General features: G+C 44.3%; 2 protein-coding genes across 3 annotated transcripts; one reads left to right on the forward strand and one right to left on the reverse strand.

Annotated features, from left to right (window-relative positions):
- LOC125010592 (neurabin-1-like) lies at positions 1-10,824 on the forward strand. The gene is made up of 19 exons (XM_047589337.1): positions 1-269; positions 636-2,576; positions 3,151-3,283; positions 3,391-3,511; positions 3,600-3,704; positions 4,539-4,632; positions 4,716-4,871; positions 4,998-5,051; positions 5,511-5,611; positions 5,786-5,914; positions 6,047-6,143; positions 6,227-6,296; positions 6,766-6,905; positions 6,980-7,209; positions 7,413-7,478; positions 7,790-7,994; positions 8,199-8,297; positions 8,426-8,614; positions 9,977-10,824. The coding sequence occupies exons 2-19, from the start codon at positions 897-899 to the stop codon at positions 10,214-10,216; spliced, it is 3,909 nt and encodes a 1,302-aa protein (XP_047445293.1). The 5' UTR covers positions 1-269; positions 636-896; the 3' UTR covers positions 10,217-10,824.
- Positions 10,606-24,616, reverse strand: LOC125010593 (integrin alpha-6-like). 2 transcript variants are annotated; one of them, XM_047589339.1, is made up of 26 exons: positions 24,368-24,616; positions 18,175-18,302; positions 17,982-18,061; positions 17,507-17,753; positions 17,250-17,381; positions 16,930-17,140; positions 16,654-16,847; positions 16,435-16,547; positions 15,825-15,949; positions 15,656-15,745; positions 15,435-15,496; positions 15,193-15,335; positions 14,958-15,095; positions 14,742-14,857; positions 14,499-14,655; positions 14,333-14,413; positions 14,172-14,251; positions 13,938-14,012; positions 13,749-13,851; positions 13,455-13,625; positions 13,169-13,273; positions 12,966-13,076; positions 12,549-12,641; positions 12,201-12,326; positions 11,970-12,049; positions 11,294-11,438 (listed from the first exon to the last, which is right to left on the reverse strand). In XM_047589339.1, the coding sequence occupies exons 1-25, from the start codon at positions 24,532-24,534 to the stop codon at positions 11,981-11,983; spliced, it is 3,117 nt and encodes a 1,038-aa protein (XP_047445295.1). In that variant the 5' UTR covers positions 24,535-24,616; the 3' UTR covers positions 11,294-11,438; positions 11,970-11,980. The 2 variants fall into 2 exon arrangements, with proteins under 2 accessions (XP_047445294.1, XP_047445295.1); XM_047589338.1 differs by lacking the exon at positions 11,970-12,049 and having other exon boundaries at positions 10,606-11,438.
- Positions 24,617-25,186: the final 570 nt, after the last annotated feature.

Consider the following 25,186-nt stretch of genomic DNA (forward strand, 5'->3'; position numbering starts at 1 on the left):
TGTTGTATTGTGAAGAAAGCTGACGTTACGGTGCCACCCAGGAACCAGTTCTGAAGCTCTATCTTGGCAAATTTGATTAACAAAGCATTTGATGCTAGCTTTAGAACTTTACTTGGCCAATAACGACAGACATCGAGGACAGAATAAGCTGAACGGTGGTATACAAATGCGCGTATTTGCCATGCACGTTCCCGTGCCCTCAATTCCTACATTTTCCCACGGCGTGTGAACGCGCACGTATGGATTGACCTGTCAGGACTGCCGACAAGGTAATTGTGAATACCTGTGCCAAACACCTGAGAAACAAAAATGACTACTATGAACAATTTGGTTGTTTTTTTTTTAACGGTGCTCACAAGTTTAAATCGTCCGATGGCACGTGACTGTGTGTTCTGCTAAAACTGCGATAGTGATCGCCGTAAGTAATCTCACTGATTGTGTGTTTTTTCGGTTTAAACTGAGGGCTTGGAGAGTTTTTCCTTTTCCCATTCGAGTGTGCAGAAACAGAAATAGTAAACCGTGCAGATTCTACAGCAAATTTAAGGTATTGCCTTGTACTTCACTGTCCTGCTAAACTGTGCCTGCTCACTTTAATCATTGTAGTGTGCTGCCCTTTCTCGACCCATCTCTTTCAGGAGATTTCTGTGGCGGTGGTTAATTGAATAATCTGAAGACTACCTGTTGACCATGGTGTTTCCTCCCCAAGAGCCTCCCTTGTCACCTGCTGTCATCAAACAAATGCAGTGAACTCTTAAAACCCCGGCTCTGTTATCAAGCATTTCTTGCCTTATTGCAACCACCAGCAAACCAGTACCAGCAAATCCTCAGACATTCTCTACCAGCTCTGCATTTTTCCAAGTGTTTTCCTTCTTTCTTCAGAAAAACTCTGTTCCTAAATGATGCGCACAGACAACAAAGGCCGAAGTGCCTCCCCTCACAGGATAACTTACAAGTCCGACTTCCATGCGATCAAATGCTCCTTTGACGCTGGGATCAGTCTAAAACCGGGGACCAAGCTGCCAACAAGCCTGTCAGATCCCATGATGTCCCACAACAGCACCAGCAGCTCAACAGGCATCAGAGGTAGGATTCCCAGCACCAGGGGGCCAAAGATCAGAGATAACATTTTCCTTCAAATGGACAGCCAGCAGTTGAGACAGGATGGTGGTCCGGTGCTGAGTTCAGGGTCCACACCCCTTCTTTCTCCACAAAATTCTACCGTGCAGCTCCAAACCTCGCCTTTTCCTGGACCCAGGCGTCCAGTCATAAGTTCCTCGTCTGTCCTGAGTACTGTAACAAGTACTTCTACTCCAGAACCACCCCTACAGGATAAAGCAAGGGCAGAGGAAATATCAGATATTGACAGAGCAGCTCTGGCTCAGAAGTTCTCTGTGACCAGGAAGTTGTTTGAGACCAAGATGATGGATGTCGGAGGACAGGTTTCAAAATCGGTGACGAGCAGAGGAAAGGCAGATGGGAAAGGAGAAGTCAACCAGGTGGAAATTGTAGAAGAGGCAAGCGGGAATAAGATGTGCTCAGCAGAGGATGGCTCCATTAAAGACAAATCCATAAACCATATCGTAAATATTTCCTCGCTGAATCCTCCTGCAGCGGTGTCGCCGACAAGGCACCTTAAATCTCTCGTATTGGACAACCTCAGTGAAGCAGACAACAAATCTCTTTCCTGCCATGACAATCTCGATCCAACCACAGGATCGCCAACAGAGGAAGAAGGAGCAACTATTGACCCTGACTTGACTCCCGAGGAGACACTGAGGGCAGAACTAGTCAACATAAAGAATGAGTCATCAGAAAGTGATGAGAATGGAGAAGAGAAGGAGTGGAAAGAGGACAAAAATAAGCTTAAGAGTGACGCGGAAGAGCACTTGAACAAAGCTGCAGCAGACAGTGTGGAGGCCCTGGTGGATGATGTGTTTGAGGAACCCAGAGTGGAAACAGCACCAGGAGAAGATAAACTAAGAATTTCCTCAGAGGAATACCAGAAAGAGTTATCAGTGGGTGCGCAGAGGAAAAGAGTGACTGAGAACGGCAGTGAAGGCAGAAAAGACAAGTATCAGCAGGTGAATGAACAACGGGAGGGTGAAAGGGAGGAGCAGAACAGACTCGCATGGGTTGACGGAGAAGGAGACGTGAAGATGGATGCAAAAGTGGAAGAAAGTGTTGAAGTGAAAGAGGGAGTCGTGGTGCAAGAGGCGGTTGTTGACGGGGAACCTGATGGAACGGAGAGAAGTGGAGAGAAGGAATGCATACGAGAGGAGGGAATGACTGGAAAAGAGGAGCTTGCCACTCAGATCAAGCATGTGGGTGATGATAGAGAAGGAGGAAAAGAGGACCAGGCAGGAGCTGCAGCAATCCGTGGGATCGAGAACGAGGCTTTTGTGTACGAACAGGAACCAAAGTCTCATCCAGAGCTTTCGCCATCTTTAGGAGAAGACTGTACAGAAAATGAGCCTTTAGAGGAGTATGAGGAAATTCCAGGTGTGCCTGAACTGACCAAGCAGGAGGAGGAGGATGCTGCAAGGAGGAAGGTCAGGTTCTCCTCCGCACCAATCAAGGTAGGAAAATCTGAAAAAATACACACTTTCACATCTCTAGTAACAGCTGCATGGTCACTTGTCTTATATATATTTACAAAAACCTGTGGATCCGTGTGACTGTCAGCTCCAGCTGCTGTACAGAGAAGTGTTAGCCCAAAGCGATTTCTACTTTCCAATGCATTAGGGGAGGAGGAAAGGCAAGACCCTGCATGCTTCATTCTGTCAGCTCAGAGCTGACTTCATAAAAATGTAGAGGGGGAAAGAATCCTTGGTGTCCAATATTTCAAAACAAACTCTTGTAGTAGCAGTCACTGCAACTGTCACTTGCTGCATGTACACTGAGATTTGTAGCATTCCTATAATTGTACCTGTACCATTTTCTTTCTGAATTTCTCACTCTCTGATTCTCTCATATAACTTGACATATTTGCAGACATGAACAGTGTCAATAGCTGCAGGTGGTTCTCTTCACAGTTTGTTCACGGTGAAACACGTGTAGCTACCTGATACGAAGTCATAAAACAGTATTTTCAGTAGGCCTGAATCTGACATCAGTCTAAGCTGCGGGGACATTAATTGTGTGGACTTTCAGGTGTACAGCACGTATTCCAACGCAGACTACGACAGACACAATGAGGATATCGACCCAGTGTCCGCCTCGGCTGAGTTTGAGCTGGAGAAGAGAGTGGACAGGATGAACGTCTTTCCAGTGGAGATAGAAAAGGGTACATGATGTTTTAAACCAAACACGTTCCTCTCTTGTGGCATTACCAACTCAACTCACATACATATTAACATGGACCTTTACTACCTGCTCTTTTCCCCCCTCTAGGAGACGATGGACTGGGCATCAGTATCATAGGAATGGGTGTGGGGGCCGACCAGGGACTGGAAAAACTGGGAATCTTTGTCAAGACGGTCACGGAAGGAGGAGCAACTCAGAAGGATGGAAGGTGAGCTTCCACATCGGTTGGCTGGATGAAAATTTAAAGAAACCCATCCAACACACAGCACCCTCTACTGCCTTTGTGTATGTGTTAGGATTCAGGTGAATGACCAGATAGTGGAGGTGGATGGAGTGAGTTTGGTAGGAGTGTCCCAGCTGTTTGCAGCCACAGTCCTCAAGAATACATCAGGCCTCGTCAAGTAAGTTACAATGTGATGGTGTTTTTTTTGTGTGTGTGAGGTTTATTTAGTCTTTGATGTCCATGTTTTCTTATAATGTTCCCACTATGTCTGTAGAGTACATTGCTTCCACTTTGAAGAATGTGTATATGGAAACTGGGCACTGTGTGTATTTTTGGCCTTGTGTTTGAGTTGATATGTCACTTCTAAGACGTCTGAAACGTTTGTTCCAGAAGTGAAGTTGTTTAAAGATGAAACAGTTAAAGTTAAAAATATTTCTCGGTTCCAGGTTGATTTGCATGTTTTAATCAGTCCATACATGATAAATACTTTACAGAGCTGACAAAAAAAAGAATACATCTGCACCTCCAAATGGAGATCTGGGATCCTACTGGGCAAACCTTATAATGTATATCGTAGTATATTGATATCCTTCACAATATTTAGACTTTTTATATGTTCAACAGTTTTTTTTTTTAAATGGAATTCCTTTTCACCTTTAAAATTAGGCATGTCGGTGACCTTAAATGCATCTTTTAGAGAGTAGTTAATACTTTCACAAACGGTGTACACGACTTCACCACAAGCTCAGGATTTCCAATTTCTAGGCCGCAATAATCATACAATTAATGAGGGTCTTGGTGTTTCCACTTGTCCGCTTCTTGTGCATGTTGGCTCACTGACTTACCATGCCATCATGAACCTTTATTAGGAACACCTGCGTTTTTGCATTTTAACAAATCACAATGTCTTCCGTGCAGAAAGCCGCCCAGCAGCACTACCTGCCCGAGTGTGTTCTGGGACGGGCGTGATTGCCCGCACCTGGGCCTGACTGATTCCTCTGTCCTTCTGCAGGTTTCTGATTGGCCGAGAGAAGGAGGGGGTGGAGAGCGAGGTTGCGCGACTGATCAACGAAAGCCTGGAAATGGATAAAACGCACACTGGAAAGGTGCGTCGTCTTAAAGGGGAGCGGAAGTTCCGGATTGTTTCGACGGTTCACTGTATTTTTTCTGTTTGTGTTTATATATGAAGAGGGATGAGGGCAATGATGGCAGCATGTCAGAGAACGGCTCAGTGGTTGAAGAGGAGGAAGAAGAAGAAGAAGAGGAGGAGGAGGAGGAGGAGGATGTGGATGTGTCTGTGCTCTCCAGTTTGGACAACTGCCAGCTCTGCCTCAAATTCCAGCAGGTACTTCACTAAATTCATAAAAAGAAATATCAAAAAGTAATTACAATTTACCTTTACTACCATTGTAGTATCCTGCACATTTCATGAATTGTAATCCCACGCTGATTGCTCTACGTGTGTTTATAGCTTCAGTCAAAACTGCGGAGAAGAACGAGCCAACTTCAGCGCGCTAGGGAAAAGGTAGGTCGCTCCGTTGAGACTGAGATCTCTCCGTCACACACACACACACACACCCACGAACCAATAACTGAACTCACTTTAATACACTACCTTTTGCATCCAAATTTGGAAACGGTCTGACCCATTTAACTGTGTATGAGATGGCTCAGTGTGGAGTTATTAGGACACGGGCCCCGTTCCAACACTCCTCCCCGTCAGCCCTGCTTTCCTGCCTTTGCCTTGAAGCAGTCACCACTGTGACATAACTGGGCTGGCGATGGCCTTTCAGGAGGCAAAATCTGGCGTTGCTGTTTGTTGTATGAAGGATCTGGAAATAAGAGAATGAAGGAGTTTACTGGATGGACGTTCAGTGGTTCTTGATGTGTGTGTCCAACAACTAAAAGCTCGTTCTTATGCATATAATGTGTGTGTGTGTGTGTGTATAAAGGCCTTCATGAATATCTGCCATTTGTCTCCCAGTTAAAAGCTTGGGAGGAACTCCAAGCCTGCTGGGAGAGCCAGAGAACCGAGCTGGAGCAGAGAGCAGAGGATGGAGAGGAGAAAGCTGACAAACTAGAGAAGTATGGAGCTGTGAAGTTTCTAGAGCCAGGTCGCTGAGGGGGATTTTGCTGAAGCCGACACATCCTGTTTCTCTGCCGCTTAAAGAAAACCATAATCCTGTTAATACACAAAATAAAGATGCTGGCAGACAAGGTGTCGATGACACTTTTTTTTTTTTTTTTGGTATTTTTCAGGTATTGGCAGGAGGCCCAGACACTATGCAGAGTTGTGAGCCAGCGACTGGCTGATGCCCAGAGCCAGTCTGAAAGCCTGGAGATCAAATACAGCAAGGCCAAGAGACTAGTCAGAGAATACCAGAGCAGGTATTTATGAAAAGTTGGTGACCTCACTGGTGGTGTGTAATATTATTCAGTGATGAGTGTGCTTTACAATTGGGCTAGACTCCTTCCCCACGCACATTTGGAGTTAAACCCTTTCACGTGATGTGTCCCCAGAGAGGAGGAGAGGGAGAAAAGGGAGGCAGATTTGAGGAGAGAAATGGAGGAAAGAGACGAGCAGCACAGAGAGACTGTTGAAAGGCTGCAAATCCAGGTGAGAGGAGAAATCCTTCATGGGTTTATTTCACTGAACCCGCTGTTGCTCTGTAGTCATTGTTTTCACACTGTACGTCGCAGATGGCACAGCTAGGGATAAAAGAGCCTGCACCCCAGACGAAAAACCACTCTGTGGACTCTTCAGTCGCAGGTAAGCGCCTGTTAATTTCTATACAGGGTATATTCGTGGAAATATGGTGAACTTGTAGGCAGGGGGTGAGGTTTTTGTACCTGACGCTTTTCTGTTTTCCGCTTGTAGTCTGAATAATATTTAATAATCATATTGGAGTGACCTTTGGTTGATAAACGGTCCAAATCAAGAGCAGAAGAGGCAGAATCCTCCGTCATATTCTGTCTGCGAGCCAACACGTTGTTTTAGTCGAGCAAAAGGCTCAAACTAAGCTGCTGCTCCCAGATTAGTATTAGTGCATAGATGACGCATGCTGCTTATGGGACAGCATGTCACTTTGAATCGGTTGTCTTTTTAAATGTTTTTGACGTTAAATGTTTTAAATGGATTCAGGACAGGAGGAATTCAAAAGTTTTTTTTTTTTTTTTTGATGTGATTGAGTGAAATCTGGTTGACTAAGGAGTCTGGTTGACTGGGCTTCGTGTCCCAGGTCCAGACTGGTACATCCCAGTTCCTGATACAGGACGACTAGACTCCAGCGCTCAGCTCGCCAGAGCTCAGCTGGCCCAGAAAGCCAAGCGGCACCCGCCTTCACGAGACAAACTCAGAGAGAGCTTCAAAAAGCAGGAGGTAAGAGACGGCGCTGGGGGGGGGGGGGGGGGGGGGAGTGTCTTCCAGCCGACACCTTTGTCTCGTTTTTGTAGGAAGGCGTAGTCCAGAAGCCCCAGGACGGCCAACAGTCGCTGCCTGCTCCCATGGCGGTGCCAAGCATCAGAAACGACCTGTCCAGCACCTCGTCGGCCCCCGTGTTCAGCCCTCAGCCTCTGAACAGCTCCTTCCAAACCCCTCCCGTCTACATCACTCACACCGACACTCCTTCACCGTGCAAATCCTCGGCGTCCAGAAAATCCAAAAGGAAATTTCCTGACCTCAGGTAGAGGGATTCTGTTCTGTTGGCTTAAATTTTGGAGGAAATCACTGAAATATTTGTCACATTTCTCTGTGTAAAGGTCATAATAATTCACAATTCACCCCCTTCAGCCACAGCAAAGCTCTGGTTATTTGTTACATTTGCCGGTGTAACGTAGCATTTCTGTTTATACTTTTCCTGATTTATTTATTTTTTTGTTTGTTTAGTGGCCTTCGCAAGTCTCTCAGCAAAAGGAGAAGCGAAAAGCACAGCAGACGGTCGACAAACAGCAGGTGTGAATTTCACACATACAGTGCTCAGACGCGTGATCCACACAGCAGTTGTGTAAAACCCCTGATTGTATTTAAGCTCAGTTTAATATTCAAATATGTCTGTGCACATTTAATTCATGGGTAAAAACTGAAGATCATGAAAGAATTGAGGCTCTTGGAAGCAGATTTTAATGCATGTCTTCTATTGAGGGAAAATGTATATGAAGCCCCGCTCAGCTTAACACTCCACCCAACCCTCCATATAAGGAGGGTTTTAATTTTGCTGAAATTTCTGAAACTCTCTTGATTAAAATTCTGCTATCCTGTACCAGGGGCTCGTGTGGTGACCTGGTAGATGAGCCATCTGGAGTATCTCCCACGGGCTCCATCACCTCCATGCCCTCTTGTCTGCCTTTTCCCTGGTTCGGAGACAGAGGGAGAGAAAAAGGGGAAGAAGGCGAGAAGATCCGGGAGCGGCTTCGGTCTGTGTCCAGCAGCAGTTTGCCGTACCTGACCACCACAGGCAGGAGAGATCAGGTAAGAGGAGACTTGCTGTGTGCTGACGCCGAGCTGCCTCGCGTGTACCCCAAGTCAGAGGGAGCTCCTTTTTTCCATATTTAAGCTTTCTGGTCCAGATATATCTTGGGCAAATAGGTTTTAAAATAAGCACACATGCATGGGTGAGCATGGAGCACCTGTTTAAGTATGTAGACAGCCCAGGATTGTTTCTATTGGTTCCAGAGTATTGGCTCCCCAGTGGGCAGCTCCAGCATGGTGGGTCATGTCTCTGATCACTCCCTTTCTGGACACTCTCACACTTTCGCCTTTTCCTCCACCGAGGTGAGTCTGTCCTCCTTTACCTTTTGCTCCCTCCTTTCCACTCTCACTCTTTGTCTCGTCAGTTTTTCCAAGCGCGTTCTTCTTTCCGGATTCCTCTGATTTACTTTGTTACTTACGTCTGTCGTCAGACGTTGGACGATGATCCAGTCCCGACCAACAACAACCACCAGTGGCAAAGTCGACCGGTGTTGGAGTGGAACAGCCAGCAGGTGTGTCTGTGGCTGATCGCCATGAGGATGGATCAATACACATCAGAGTTTGCTGCCAAAGGTGTGGATGGGACACAGCTGCTCAACATGGACAGTGAGAAACTGAAGGTGAGAGGAGACGAGGCTAAAAAAAAATGTTTTCAGTTGTTTCTGCCAAAGATTTGATTTTTTTTTTTTTTTTAACCAGTTGTTATATGCAACTTAATCGGGGATTAACTCAGCCCCGTCTCTGTGCCAACATGTTGTACACTACAGTGGCCGACACGGGCCAAACGGACAGCAATGACCAAATAAGTTTCAGCTTCAAGTACAGAAACGATGGAAAATCATAAACTCAAACACAAGTCTAAACAAAGTACAAAAAGAGGAATGTGGTGCAAACGAAAGTACGTGCTGCAAAAAACAAAGACAGATGCGTCATCATGAAACGCCCCCAGCTCAATGGAGAGACACACGGGGCAGAGCTATAGAGTAAAACAGTTTGCACAGTTTGCAGACCGTTTCGTGGTTTGCAGATCGTTTCAAAATCTTTGGTTGATTATTCATTTTTATGTGTGTGTGTGTGTGTGTGTGTGTGTGTGTGTATATATATATATATATATATTATTTCACCCCACATTCAAATTTCTTTAATACACGTCAACATGAATGTGTGAAAATGTGTATTTATAAGTAGCATTAGGCCAAGTTTAATATAGGACATACATAGCAGGTAGGAGGTCCCTACTTAATCTCCAACAGTTTGGGGTCCTTGACCTGAAAAACTTTGCAGACCCATGTTGTACACCGTTTGAATTTCTTGGTATTAAGATGCCACATACCATTTCAGGATACAATCATAGCTGTAGGTTCAGTAAACACACGTCGGGCAAGTTGCAAATAGAACATTTAAACGGCAGTACTCCAAGAGCAGATAAAGCTCCGCTGTTACGTTGCCGAGGGTCCAGTAAATCCCATCCAGTAAAATACAGTAGTTACTCCACACGAGCCTCTGCTCCATAATGAAGCGCATTGTTCCACATGATCTCTACTGTACATTCAGTTAGCTTGCAAGTATTAGCCACGCCGCCATACCAAGACAACTCTGAACTTTTGATGGATATCTCACTTGACCCAATGGTCGACTGTTTACCATGTCTTTGGCCCATCCTCAGCACACCTGGCGCTAGCTTTAGGAAAAAAAAAAAACAACTGTAAAAGACTGGGTGCATTGTCTTCCAGTCCACACCACCAAGCTACAATCATCTTGAAGGTAAATATTATTGGGGGGGGTATTCAAGCTCAGTGGTAGCAGCACATAGACAGATTTTTACTGGTGGGAGGGTTATCTTTCAAAAGAGACCTTGTCTGTACTCCTATTGGTTCAAGAGCAGCTTTCAATTTACCTTGTGGTTTTAGCTGAAAATTAAGTGGTTGAACATTTGTCGTCAAATTAAATTAACACATAAGTGTGCATTTCTTTCTCAATAGGCTCTGGGCGTGTGCAGCCACAGTGACCGGTCCACCCTCAAAAAGAAGCTGAAGGAGATGAAGAAAAGAGAGGAGAAAGAACAGAGGAAAGGAGAGAAGAGGCTAAAGCAGGAAAAGGAGAATGCAGTTTTGGACAAGGAGGGTGAGGGCAAAGAGAATGCGAGGGCGGTGGTGGAGGAGAAGCCTCTAACAGAAATCGGACGTAGCGGCAAAACTGTAAGAACCGAGTCGCTCTTGTAAAGGAAAGGCCAGTGAAGTCAGACATACACCAGCAGCAGCATCGCGCACACACAGGAGCATTTGAACCTTTTTCTGTTGATCCACTGCAAACATCCTGTTGTTCACATCTTAGGATTTAAGATACAGAACACCAGTTGGGATCTTTAAACCAGAAATCAACCCCAGCACCAAAGTTCAAAATTCAGACATTTTATCTGTTTCTGTGTGCAAGAATTAATTGTCTTATAGTGATTTTTTTTAATTCATAAATATAAATTATCCTTAGAATGATTTTAATATTTAACAATGTGCACTCTGTATTTGCTGTAAATGCTTTTTTTATGTATTAATAAATAATGCTTCAAACTTTCTCATTCAAGTCTGCTTTAACCACATAAGAGGACACATGATGGCATTTAATTATGTTTTTTTTTTTTTATTCAAGACACACCTTGTTCGCTCCGACACTCTTCTCGATCTGCAGCCAGTGATTAAAAGATGAGCTCTGCAGTGACAAACTAAGTGCTGTGGATAAGTTACAGTATCGGTGTCATCTGAGGCATTTTGAGTGTGGGGAAAAAGTGCATCAGCGTTTAAGTCGGATGCACAGAACACAAGACAGAATAAAATAAAAAGCATTTTTAAACCGAGGGAAGTGAACACTCGCCTGTGTATGCATTGCATGACTCTTTGGCATGTGGAGCACGTAACAAAGTACTCCTTGAAATAATACATAATAAAAAACAAACATTCATAAAAATCCATTCATAAACATTTAGAAACCCCCGTCCCTCCCCTCCCTCCCTCAACATCGAATGCAAAACAAGCTCCAAGCCTCTAACAGACAGTAGTTGTGCAGGACCCTCTCCCACACCGACTCTACCTCCAGTGATTCATACTTTATTCAAGATCAGATTGGCCCCGGAGCTTGAACAATCGATCCCGTATTTAGTCCTACTAGAGTTTTGAACTCTTTATTTTTTTGATATTTACAGTCCTCACTGTGCAAAGCCAGGGCAGCAAACATGAGGGAGACCAGGAGTTCATCAGTAAGCAACAGTGAATCTATGCGGCGTCGAGGTTGTTATGAATAGTGTTCGTTGTCGTGCCAGGTTGTAATCCAGGGCTTCTTTTCCAGCTTTTCCCTGTTTCCAGAGTTTATCCCTCTCTCTTCCCGTCTGATCCGAACTGCGTTGTAACTGGGAACCTTGTCTTCATATTTGGCCCGCTTAAAAAATCCACACTGTGGGGGAGAAAGGGAAAACGTAATCAATACGTTGCTTGAGAAAAGGCTATTTAAAGACGTTCAGAGAAAGATAAGATAATACTTTATTGATCCCCGTTGGGGAAATTCAAAGAAAGCAAAGCAGCACGAGATATTTAGCGTCTCATTCACAGGCCCCAAATGCATTGTATCCATTAAAGGTGTAGATAGAAAGGAAATATGTTCCAGTACCCAGTTTTTAAATGTAGAGAAGAAAACACCTTAAGACCAAGTGAAGCAACAAATAGAAATAGAGAAATCAAGAGATGAGATCAGCTCCCACGGTGCTCCTCTGAGCAGCCATCACCTCCCCTGGCCATGCATGTAAACACACATCATCATGTGTGAAAACTTTTCAAGTTCATTCAGTCAGTGTTTATAACAACATTCAAGTCACGGTGTGAGGATTGCCCACTGCCTGCTTAGTACCAGAAAGCAGCACTTTTTATAGCAAGAAGAAGTCAGAGAAGAAGTTTCAGTCATTGAGGAAGGCCGGGTAATTTTACCCACTCTCTTTTTTTTTATGCATTTGACGTCAGTTTCTCTTTTTCTGATGAGTCGTCCTTATTCTTTTTGTCAAAGACTCCACACTGAGGAGAGGCAGATTACAACTGTTACGTGCTGGACAACTGTTTTGTAAATGCTGTTTGACAGACTGCGAGATTTAATTCAGTTAAATTCCTGAAACGTGAGGTTTTTTATTATTCGGAGCAGGACGCGGCCTGTGTCCTTCCGTCCTACCTTCCAAAGAAGGAAAGCCAGCAGGGCCAACAGCAGCAGCCCGAACAGGATGGACAACACGATGATCCACCACGGCACTCCTCCATGCCGAGCTTCACGCCTCTCTGGGAACACCGTGAGTCTCACCTGGTCAGAAACATCAGTATTAATAAGACTCCTGCACCAAAGTGTCAAATATTAAATATCCATTTATATTACTCAAAATCTCAGTTTTGTGTTCATGCAGTGCTCTGAAATTGCCATTTACTAAGCTAAAACTGCACATTGGCATAAAAAATGATGCTGCTGCCTTCTTGGGTCCAGGGATGTGAGGATAGTAAAACACGTTTTGCTGTTATGTTTAATTACCTGTGTGTCAGCATTTTGAGGCGCCGTGTTTGTGCTATCAATGTGTAGAGACGCCTTCACTGTCACCTCCACATGATGCATCTCTGAGTAATCCTGTTTAAAGAGAAGAGGAGCAGATCCGATTAAAAAAAAAAAACAACAACAACTTTCATTTATTCACTCATCTTTTCTTTTTCTTTTTAATAAATTAGGACTACTAATAAAAAGAGGGGGAAAGGGGTGACAAAAAAATCAACTAACCCATGTTCTAATAATCCTTCCTACAATACAAAAATTTTTATTTTATTTTTTTTAATTAGTTATTTAATTACAATCATTTTTTTCACTCTCCTTTCAGGATAGTCGAGACTAATTCTCACAACCAGCTCTTGCCCATTTTAATAAATGACATAAGACCTGAGTAAAACAATCCTTTACCTCTATGAAGGTGCCATTCCAGAGGCGAGAGTGGAGAGTGATGAGTGCATTACTGTCCAAGCCCCCCAGGGGGCACTTTATCGTCACACAATTTGCCCCACTGTCACAGGACTGTCAACAAAGGGAGGAACATTAACATTTTCAAAAATGTATTTTTCATATATATATATATATATAAAATATAATACTATGTGTGATTTTACCAGAGTTTCTGCTTTCTTATTCTGCAGTAATCGTGAAATAGTTCCCTCTACAGCTCCCTCTTCTGTGTTTTCTACTGCTCTTCTCGTCCTCTTGTTAACTAGTTCCTGCCAGAAGAGCAGAAAATGTAAAGTCACGATTGCATTAAAGTCATCATATTTACTTGCAGAGAAATGAATAAATGTAAAATTCCACCATGTAGATCATCAGCTAAAAGAAATAACAAGTAGAAAAGATAAAGGTTCAGACAGAGTAATGACTATACATGGACGGGGTGTTTTTCCTGACCTTTTTTAGAGGGTTAATCTCCCCTTCGGGGGTGCACTTTATCGGATCCACTCCTGTGGAGCTGATCTCCATCAGGTAGAGCAGCCACTTTCCGTTATTTGTATACCTTGGCCAGTAGATGTTGAGGCTGGCCATGCCAAAGTCAGTCAAGCGCTTTCCCAGGTTGATTATCTGTATAAAAAAATAAATAAAAAAGAAACATTGTCCTTACTCATATGGTATTGATTATCCAACAAGAGGATGAACAACGTTGGATTAACGATAATAAACAGATATGTCAGACGATCTACTCACTCTGAATTGGTGTGTGATGGCGCTGCCAATTTCACTTTCAGTCTTTATGTCTGTCTCGCCTCTGACGGCTCCCGAGAAGTAGACCTGAGATGGCTGGGCTTGTCTGGAAAAACAGACATCCACAGTCAGAAGCATGAACCAGTGCATATTTGTGTGGTTTCTACACAGGTATGTGTGTGTGCTTCTTACCCTGAAACAGACAGCTGCAACATGATGGTCACTTTCAGCTTTGCCTTCACAGGAGTTAGCGTCTGCTCGCTTGTCCTGTCAAATCAACATTTACACACACATCAACTCAGACAGTCCTAAATTATAGTTCCCCTCACTCCATGCATGCATTAAAGTAAGTGCACTGCAAGGAGTATTCCAGGGGTGTTGTGCTCTATGTGTAATCAATGCTATTTTGCACAAATACAATCTTACGTTTCCAACATGAGATCCACCGCTACTTCAGATGTGTTGTGAGACAGTCTAGTTGTACCCAAAATGATGTAAAATGTTGTCTGTAAACACACAGACACACAAATCAACAAACAGTGTGCAAAGGAGAGGGTCAATTATGATTCTTGTTATTATTATCTTACCTCTGAGCCACGTTTGAAGGGGTTTCCTAACTCACAATCAGCCATGGAACCATTTGTATTGGCTTTGCAGTTTCCTGGCATCTGAAATCGATAATAGGTCCCGAATAGGATCACAAACTAGCATTGTATGTGCGTGAGGGACTGACAAGGAGTAAGAGAGACTCACATAAGTGACAGTGCGGGAAGTAGAGTAGGTCAAGGAGCGCGGAAAGAAGGCTTTGACTGAGGCTTCGTGGGCATCGTCTCCTTTTAGATTGGTCACCGTGATCTCCAAGACGATTTCCTTTTGGTTGCTGAGTGACAGCACCTGCATGTCGTTGACCCTTCACACAGAAATTTTTTGACAATGAATTGTTAAACACAAGACAAAAACGTACAAATAAATGTGTATGTGAGTTTATCCTCTTACATTTCCAATGGAGTGAACGGGTCTTTGTCGGTCTCCTTGTAGCCGTAGCGATATTTCATTTGCAAGTTACTCTGACACACATTGTCGGAGCCGCAACCCTCCTTCAGGAATTGCACCTACGCACACATTCACATATGAAAGGCATAAAAGATCACAAAAAGAATAAAGGACACAACCAACAAAACGTGGGCTTCGGCAAGTTAACACATTGGTTACCACTGCTCGGGTCGGCTCGCTGGCGTCCAGCACGGGTGCGAGCTGAGGAGATGCGCTCTGTCTGCGTTTGCGTTTAGAATTCTTGATTTCCACGGACACATCGATGGGGATCCCACGTAGCTTGTCCTGAACCTTGTCCTTTGGGACGACAACATTGTATAACATTACGAAACCACCACAGCGCACGTTGGTCACAAGCAGCAGCAGCAGCAGCGGCGGCGGAGATTTTCACTACCTGTACGGTGAGTCGCCGTTGAATGCACACTTCCTTTCCCTTCTCATTAATATCAACGCTCCCACTGGAATCGGGGATAGTCGCCCTGGGGAGGAGATTATTCTTCTTGTAGTCAGCATCCACGTCGAAAGAGTAGTCCACCGCTACAGAAGAATAAGACAGTTGGATTTTGTTCTTCCAGTAGAAAATAATATTTTGCCTAAATAAAGAAACTACAAATAAAGAAATGAAGTTCAGCTTACTCAGTTTAGGGGCGTAGCTTTTGGGGTTGGCAGTGTAAGTGAAACACGCCGAAACTTCCAAGCTGGGGACATAATGCGGTTTATGCACAGATTAGTTTTTTTCCCCACATACAACTGATAATGAAAGAACCACCTGCAGGATTATATAATAATGTTTGTGCTTCACGATTCAATATTGAAGTCGTCAATATCCGATCTTTCACCAGACACACAACACCTACCAGACATATTCGCCGCAGTTCTTCTTGGTCAGGTCGATTTTTTGTGGAGAGAACTTGATCTCCTTCTTGATGTTAATGACAGGACGAGCTCTGGGAAGGCAAAACTCAGTCATCAGTGATCGCCTCGGTAAGCATGACGAAAGACGGCAGATTTTCTTGGCTCACTCACCTGTAGAGAAATACAGAATCTGAGAGGGATCCCACAGCCAGGTCTGGGTAGGCGTTCCAATCGAGGTCCATGTTGCCTGCCAGAGAGTAGCCAAACATCTTGACTCCTGTTTTACCGGACAGCACCTATCACGAGAGGTACACATACTATGATTACAACCTCTTACTGTACAGCATTTATTTATTCAAATATAGGATTAGTTTGCAAAATCAAGTCCACTATGACAAGTACATATGAATGTTTCATTATGTATGCCCAAATGTTTTGAAAGCGTTTAGAGTCAAACAATAGTAGTCAATAGATTTACAGAAATTTAAACTTTATTTTCTTGACTACACATTTGAAGGAATTTACATGAAATTTTACCACAGTTAAAAAGATGGACATAGCCACAAGACCTGAAAAGTCAAGCCAGTGCAGAAATTACTTACAATACCACCAATGGTCACTACGTGTGGACACCTAAAGATTTCTGGCTCCAAAAATGGTCAAATTGTCAAAAAAAAAAAAAAAGGTGACGACCAAGTGCCAAACTCAAGGCTCCAAAACAAACCATTTTATATTTTACACAATGCCGTCGATGACAGTCTTCCGCTCTTTTGTTACACACCTGTGCAGCTTTTTGAGGGATGACTCCTGTGGCTGACCCATGGTAGATGTAAACCTTCCCTGAACCCACAGCTTCCCTGTCATTAACTTCATAAGGACTTCCCACGGCAAAATCTGACAACAAGAACAAAACAGTCACTTACAAAGTCATCATATATTATCTTTACTATAGGGGCATGAAGAAGGACCAGCAATACACGCACAAATGTTGCATCCTCACCTTGGTAACCATCCTGATTGATGTCCCCCAGGTTTTCCACTGCCAAGCCAAACATAGAGTCCTTGGGTCCGTCTAATCTGGTCCGTGTGGGTTTGTCCCAGTTTCCAGCGTTGTTGATGTAGACATAGACAGCTCCTCCAATTTCTCCATCTTTCTCAAAGTACTGAGGCGCTCCCACCACTATGTCCTGCCAGCTACCGGATAAAAACATCACATATTCATGAGTACAAGTGAAGCAGAAGCTACAGGTTGCGTTTGTTGCCCCGCGTCACTCACTCGTCCCCGTTCAGATCCAGCACCGTCACATCGTAGCCGAAGGATGAGGCCAGTCCCTCTCCTTCCAGGATGTACTCTTTTTCCATCCTTTTGCTCAGTTCGATTTTCTTCAGCAACACAACTGCTCCACTGTGGTTTGCTCTGGGAGCTCCCGCCACCACCGTCAGCTGGTTCTTTTTAGTCAACTTTTTTCCTGAGGCCAGAGAGAAGCCTGAGGGGAAGAGAGATGGACTTATTGCTTGCACAACCCGCAAAGACGATCAAGTGCTTGGGTATGCTTGGTAAATGCAATAACCAAAGACAGATGTTTATTATTTTACCCAAATAGCTGCTGTAAGGAACAGGGACCAGGTGAGGTTTCATTTGACGCTCATCTCCCGTCTCATAAGGACCGTCGTCATAGATGTCTAACTCGTAGAAAGTGTCGTTATTCTGTTCCAAGCGCACCTCGCCTTCAAGAGAGAGGGGGATACGGTAAGGCCTTTTACAATGGATCCATGCTGTTGTAAAAGCATGCCTGCACACACACACACACACACACACACACACACACACACACACACACACTCTAGACTACCTTTCCAGTTGTACGCTCCAGGAGCCCCAAAGATGAAGTAGTGGTAGTCGTCGGTGAACGCAGCAGAGATGCCCTGCTGGCAGGAACCGAACATCTCATGTCCTTTGAGTCGTCCGTCACAGAAATGCCAGTTATGTGTATCCTCCCTTGAGTTCGGATCAATTCTCACGTCCTGACTCAGAGAGTAGCAGCGGCCGATGATGTCACGGGATTCACCGCTCCGGCGCTCATAGCGATGGGCACAGGTCTACAAGCAAAAGAGGAACAGCTAATACACTGCTGGTTTTGTGAAACTCATTGCTAGTTGTGCGACAGTAGTGTCGAGTAGTGTAGGTGTACTGGATTTACCTGGCACTTATTATCTTAATCAGCAATGTGTGAACTCATTTGCTAGGGACTACTCGTTTACTGATAACAGTTCTGTTTATTAATGCTGTTTATTATGAGCTGAAGATGTTCACATAAACTGTCTTACCACAATTTTGCCTCCTGGCCCCTGACTGCTGACTGTCACTCCCATCCACTGGTTTTCTTTGCTTTCTGTCTCTGTATTCTCTACACAGGGAAAGACAGCAGGAGCATAAATGGACGCAAATTTTCGAAATGAATACAAAGCAAAAAGCAAAGTACAATAGAAAACAGAAAAGCGTCGTCAGAAGATATCTCACCATTATTATCAAAGATAACTCTCGTGCAGCCAGGGGAGGAAGAGCTCATGTCACATGTGTAGAGTCCTCCTGTCACCTTCGATTTTTGGCCAGTCAAAGCTTTCGCCCTCGGGGCACCAACCAGCAGCCTGCACATAGACACACATATGTGAACAAAGACACAATCAACCAACAACTGCGAAAACACTAACACTCTTCTGACATCTAGGAATTAGCATGAGGAACACGCTGGCATTTCTTCCACTTTACATTACATTATCTCGCATTGCAGTCCGAAGTTCCACACAGTAGCCATATTCACTCACACACACACACACACACACACACACACACACACACACACACACACACACACACACACAAACACACATCCGCCACCAAACTGATGTTCCATGTCCTCACAGCCCAACACCGTCAAAGACCCTTTTGAGCCGCCTGCTGTGGATGATTGAACACACAGACACTGCCATTGTGGACAAGGACAAGGTTAAATGCCACACCCAAGCCTTGACGATGGCCGTCCAGGATTCCCAGTGTTTCCTACAGAGTTAATCAATCAAGTCACTGGTGCCATCTTTTAAAAGGACGCTACGCGCAGGCTTAAGGTAAAGAGTGGCGCACCTACACACTTGTTGACACACCGATCTCTCCCTGGCTTGCGTTGTCTGTTGGATGACCGCAAGAGTTAATGCTGTGCAGCACACTGCCTTCACCAGATGCGATTAAGCGAAGCCATTTTTAGCTGGAATACAAAGCATTCTCAGATGCACACTCACCATCTGGGAAGGAATTTACTGAGACGTATAGCAGAGTGAAGCGAAGAGGCCTAATAAGATCAGCATGTTTGCAGCGTAGACCTCACTAGTCAACCCGACAAACACCAACAGCACTCGGGGAAAAGACGTCAAACTGCAAAGATAACTGCCTAAGGCAACATAAATCAGGACTGACTTCAGCAGGCCTCATGGGGGTTAGCAAAGTACAATAAATCTATTTATGCCATATGAAAATATGACTGTTTATAACTGTTCACAAAGTTGCACACTCTCTTTATTTTTTTGTGTGTTTAAATGTGTCTTTCAAGAACCCCTGGGAAATTGCTCCTTACCATAAACTGCAGGAAGATTAGTGATCACAATAGAAACAGGGTCCTTCTGCATGTTGGACAAGTGTACATTGTTTATCCCATTTTAACCACTAGATTGGTTTGGCCTTGTCTCAAAAACCAGAGCACTATAATTTGTGCCATTACCGATTCAGTAAATGTCCAATCCGGTATTTTATTTAATTATAAGGGGAGTGAATGACACTTGACATCAAATACCACACTGTCTGGAGTCAACTCCCTAGCACTGCGCGTGCTACTGCACTGAACTAGTCCAGGCCATCACAAATGAGCCAGATTCAAATAAAGAGGATCGTGACCAACAGCGGATCCCAGATGGACACTACTCAACTCTCATTAACCTGCCAGACAAAGGAAGACAGGATAATGGACAGAGAAAAAACTCTGTCAAGACATACAGGACTCTATGGGGTCGCTGCTGAGTTAATAGAGAAGTAGAAGATATTCTGCCTTGTTCAGCTGTTTTCTCTGTGGTTGAATACAGCTGAAGTTTTCTGTAGTTGAATACATAAGATCTAAAGTTCAAAATCACTTATATAAGAATCTGAATTGTAAGATGATCGAAGATTTACGTTATTATTGTTAGTAAAAAATGAACTGCAAGATGAGCACAGCATATTGGATCCGCTTTATCTATACTGCTACACATTGTGCTTATGTGAAGCGTTGACACGGACCAGCACGGTGACGATGAGGCTGACCTGCTGCTCTACTGTCAGTGACCCAGCTGTTATTCTTATCATTTACCACCAGCAGAGGAAACCCCAACATGCAGGCTTAGACCACAGGAAGGACGAAGACAAACAGAGAGAGCGAGAGTGTGTTATGCTTGAGTTTCAGTGTGCAATGGCGCGCAAGCGGGCGCACACATATCAGTGGTGACATTCGGACACACAGGCCGACTCTCCCCAGGCAGGACAACAGAGCAGGGTGGCCTGTTGGAGATGATCGGAGAGATGCATCCCATTGAGAGAGTTGTGTTGTTGTTTTTACAGCATGGGACTGGGTGCTGGATAGGGCACAACCCGTTGCTTGGCAACAGCCAGTAGCACCCTATCAACTAGAGGCGTTCACTTCAAAATGGGCTCCAGAGTTTCATGACATGTGTTACCCAACTTCTCTCTTGTCCATCTGCCAGGATAAAGCCCTCTGAATCTGAATGCTTGAATAATGCCTGAGTTTGGTGCCCAGATGTAAAACTGATTCATGCTCCCCTCAGCATTCTTTCAGCCATCACCTCTTTCTTTTTCTCCAACTCCTTTCTCTTTGATGTCGGATAACCCTTAACAAATGTGAGGACAAGCCGGAGGGGTCTATATAGGACTCTCACGTCTGTTCCGTTTCAAACACAGAGACTCAGACGCAAAGAAGCCTAGAAACAGCCTGAACCAGCTGACATCGCCTCGCTTTTCCATCTTTTGCTCTTGTTGCTACATCTATTTCTCCAGATTTGTTTCATTTTCTCAACAACACACATGCATTTAGTTTCTCCCACACATATTTAACGCCCCATCCAAGCTCCTAAAACTTCCCTGAGCTCTTACTCGGTCTCCCTCCTTCTCTCCCTACTCGAGCATTTTTTCACTTTCTCTCTTCATTGCTAAACAGGCAGCTCCGTCTGACTGATACGAAGGAAATGTAACGAAATGAACGGCCGCGTACACACCCGCACGCACAGGTCCTGCCCTCTCCTGCAGGTACATTCACCACTGTGGGCCATTAAAGATTAGGAAATATTCAAGTGTGGATGAAAGTAGGCATGGATTTGCCAGCAAAGGGTAGCAACTCGGTGCACACCCAGTTGCGAGTAGGCAAACATGGTGGGGTGACACAAGTACACACAGGCTAACACATGTTGTTGAAACGCAGGTGAACTGACACAGGAAAAGAAAATCCCTATGGGCACAATATCTATCTCTTTCTCTTCTCTCTCTTTTTTTTTTTTTTGCCTCAGGTTGGGAATGTATCAAGCTGAGCTCTGACACTCTTCCAAGTGACTGACAACAGGGCAACGCCTCAGCGCTCAGCCGCAGCATGCATCAGCACCATTTAAACACTCCAAACAGGGACTCACGAGAACGCACGCATCCACAGTCAGCTCAGGAAGGCATGCGCAGACACACACACACTCACACACACTCAAACACACACACACACACACACACATCCAGTGTCCACACAGTGAGAGCACATTCCACCTCAACAGCAGCAGTATGAGCACCGTGGCTTCACAAAGCAAACACAGCTTACTGCATCCCCACACGGTTGAAGCTCAACTGACTTCATTACAAAGGACCTGCTGAAAGTAAAGACGTCTCCAACAACATACAACGTAACTGTATTTCAATAAATTCACAGAAAAAAAAAAGCTCCCCATGTTGCCACTCCATTTTTAAATCAATTACTCCATTAGTCCTCCAACTGTTTTATCTGGCCATTAACGACGCTGTCTGTCTCAAAAACTCCTGGACATTTCCACTTCTGTTTACTTGTATTTAACTCCACGACCTAAAGCAGGGGGGCACTGTGTCAGCTTTGGTCTCGTGCTGATCATCACCATGTGCCTTTCATTTAGAATCAGCACAGAATCAGGACAAAAATTGGCCCTGAGTGTGTTTATGTGTGAATGAGCAGCAGTAGCAGTAGAAGTGTGTAAATAGCCTTAACAACTGCATTTAACGTCTGCGGCGACAATTAAAGACTTGAGGACTCTTAATAAGTCTGAGTCTTAACAGCAAAGCAAACCTTCCAGCGGGGAAACTCTGCTGTGTTTACGACTTTTGGTGCAACTCGAACAAATAAAAGCTACCACTTGGTGCATGAGCTCTGTTGATGAGGCAGAGGATAGAAAAGTATCTATCATTTCCGTGTAAAAAAAAAAAGTATTATAGTTAAGTGGAGAACGGTGGTTTGCTCTAGTATTCAGTCTTATCAACTTCAATATAGTTCATTCACTCACTACATTTTTTTAAACTTATTTACCAAACTTTGACTTTCTACCAAACTACCGACCCACCCCGACATGTATACGTTAGTGAAGTCGATAAAACTGTAATTATTAAATAATTATATAGCACACTTTGATGATGATGCTTTGGTTTTAAATTGCGCTTTTCCATTTTAGATGCTCAAAGGTTTACAATTGGATGCATTATTCGTTCGCTCGCATAGCCACAGCAGTCAGAGCTTCCCTGGGGCAGACTGACGGAAACGTGGCTGCCAATTTGTGCCAACGGCCTCTCCGACCAACCCGCAACCATACAACCGCTCTACCTCCTGAGCTACTGCCACCCTTTGACTAACTTTAAGGACATTTTGAGTTGTTCAGTTAAGTTAAGTTACATTTCAAAGAACAGAGACGGAGAATATGGCATTCAGCATTTATTTAAAAGAACTGAGAGAGATGTTGATTTAACTGTGATTTCATTTTGGAGGCTGTGGTGTGTCGAACTATTGACTTGTATTGGGTTTTACCAACACATGTTTGTATTATTTTGACCACCCCATATTACCCCAGTGGGCTGGGCTAAATAATGTTAGCGTGTAATGCAATGCAGTTTAACAGTGCCACGAACGACCTCCTCCAAACTGATGATACAATTCAATCACCACCTTTCGCACACAGTTTCAACATCAACTGAACATTACAACAGTCATAAATAGGGATTTCGTGAAGGACCGCTCTATTAGAATGCATCAGTGTACCTGATAAACTTTTCTAGCAGAATACAATGCACACTCATTGTATTCTGCTAGAAAAAGTAAAAATGCCACAGATCATATCTAGAAAGCTCATACGTGCCCATTACATCTGACACCATCTTTAACAGTTAGAGTACAAGACGTTCGATTAAGTGAGCTAAATGTGGCACAGCTAAAAAATTTCCTCCAAAAGATTAATGCTCTTTAAAGATGGGATCGCGCTGATTTCACCACCTAAAGCTGATGTACAAGAGAGATGTAGGAGGAGACAATGTAACATTACATGTAAACTGTCTGACAACAGCTTTTGAGTCAGTGGACTAGCCTAAATAACTAATTCAATCCAGATGAACAGCACCACAAACGACATCTAACCAAATGTTCATCCAGCTAAATCACCACGTATTTCAACATAAACTGAACATTAAAACAGTCACGAAGCCAAGATTTAAATCAGAATCGTTTTCACAAGAGAATGAACTGGCGAGCGGGTGTGCTTCCCATGTGGTATTGCCACTTTTACTCAATTGAAGGTCCTGAATCCTTCTTCTGTCCACTAATTACGCACCAACAAGACGAGTTCAAGTCTCCTCACGACAAACACTGGCCCGCACATGCACTCGTGTGTGCTTCTTTGGAGAGCAAAGTCAAACAGGCTTCCCAGGCGAGATAATATGACTCCTCTGATCTCAGGTCAGTTTAGATCCAGCCCATACAAATCAGTGAACACTTGATGGCAGTTATCCTTTATGCAGAACGACAAACCTCTCTGAAACAATGCCCATTAAAACGCCAGCAGGAACTGAGTGGGGTGTTTTGGCCACGATGGAAGAGGCTCACCTTAAGCCGCTGGGAGCCGAGAAACGTGGGCGCGTACCTGTGCATGTGCTCGCAGTATAATAAAAAAAAAAAACTCATAAATAAGTAACCTGAACGTAAATATTAACAGCCCAGTCTGGATTTAAATTCACAGCAGGTGGGTGAAGGTACAGTACGTGCCCGTCAGAGTTTAGAGGAAATATTTGCAGAGGTTTTGTGAAGAGCTTCTTTTTGGGTCTGCGTGCGACATACCTGAGCCTCGTACCTTTTTTAACCCTCTCGTCAAAGTTAAGTGGCGTCTTCGGCGTTCAAAAGTAGCATTACAGCGTTTTCTTTTCACACTTTTTTTCTCTTCTAGCAGGTCTAGCAACCCAGACTGAACTTTTGCAGGCGCCTACACTAGCTGTGACACTTTAATTACATGGATACTTAGGTTGTTTCGAAAGGGCAGGACGACGCCGAGGTTAATTAGCCGCCTCCTCGACTCGTTTTCACCCCCACTGTAACATAAATGAATAAATAAGTAAATAAATAAATAAATCTTACATTCTCTTGCCCACCGGGGAAAGCTGCCAGTGCATGGCGAGGGAGAAGCCGAACAGGCTGTCGCGCTCCCCGCGTTTCTGCAGGACATTCTCGGTGTCCAGGTTGAAAGCGTCGCATGCGGAGAGAAAAGCGACGAGCAACAGTCCACAGGTGATCCAGGCCTCCATGTTCACGTTAAACAGCCCCCCTCTTCGCGTGGTAAAAGGTCAGTCCTCGTCGCAGGAGGTGCAGAGTGAGACTGTGTGAGTGCTTGTTGAGCGTCGTTCACTTGTAGCCGCACCCCCCCCCTCCCTCGCCACCCCCCCTCTCCTCACACTGCCCTCCCCCGGCCCACACACACCATCATACCTCACCTTGACATGTAATACATGCCACTCTAAAATCCAGCTACTGCTGCCTGTGTTCCCGTTTGAGGCATTGTTAGTTTGCAGCGGAACACTGTAATAAAGGCCGCCGTTAAACTCCCTTTGGAAACAGAGCAGTTAACAATGAGAAGATTTAGATTCAGGCTCAGAAAACTTTATTTGTTCTCAGGGGGCAACTAAGGACACACGGAGCAGGCAACAACCACATAAGACTGAGAGGAAGAGCTCAGTTAAAAATAAGGAGAACATGCAGGAGCAAGCGTTACGGTAGTGAGTAGTGAGTAGTGTGAAAATGAGTAGTGCAGTGACTGAACATTATATAGATTTGGGTGCAAATTTATGAGGCGTTCACCTTCAGCCCATACTACAAAATGATGTATGTATAGGAATGTGAGTTCATGTGATGTGCGTTTGTGTGTGTGTGTGTGTGTGTGTGGTGGGGGTGGCCACATTG

This window comes from Mugil cephalus, chromosome 7 (genome assembly GCF_022458985.1).
Source record: "Mugil cephalus isolate CIBA_MC_2020 chromosome 7, CIBA_Mcephalus_1.1, whole genome shotgun sequence".
Lineage (NCBI taxonomy): Eukaryota > Metazoa > Chordata > Actinopteri > Mugiliformes > Mugilidae > Mugil > Mugil cephalus.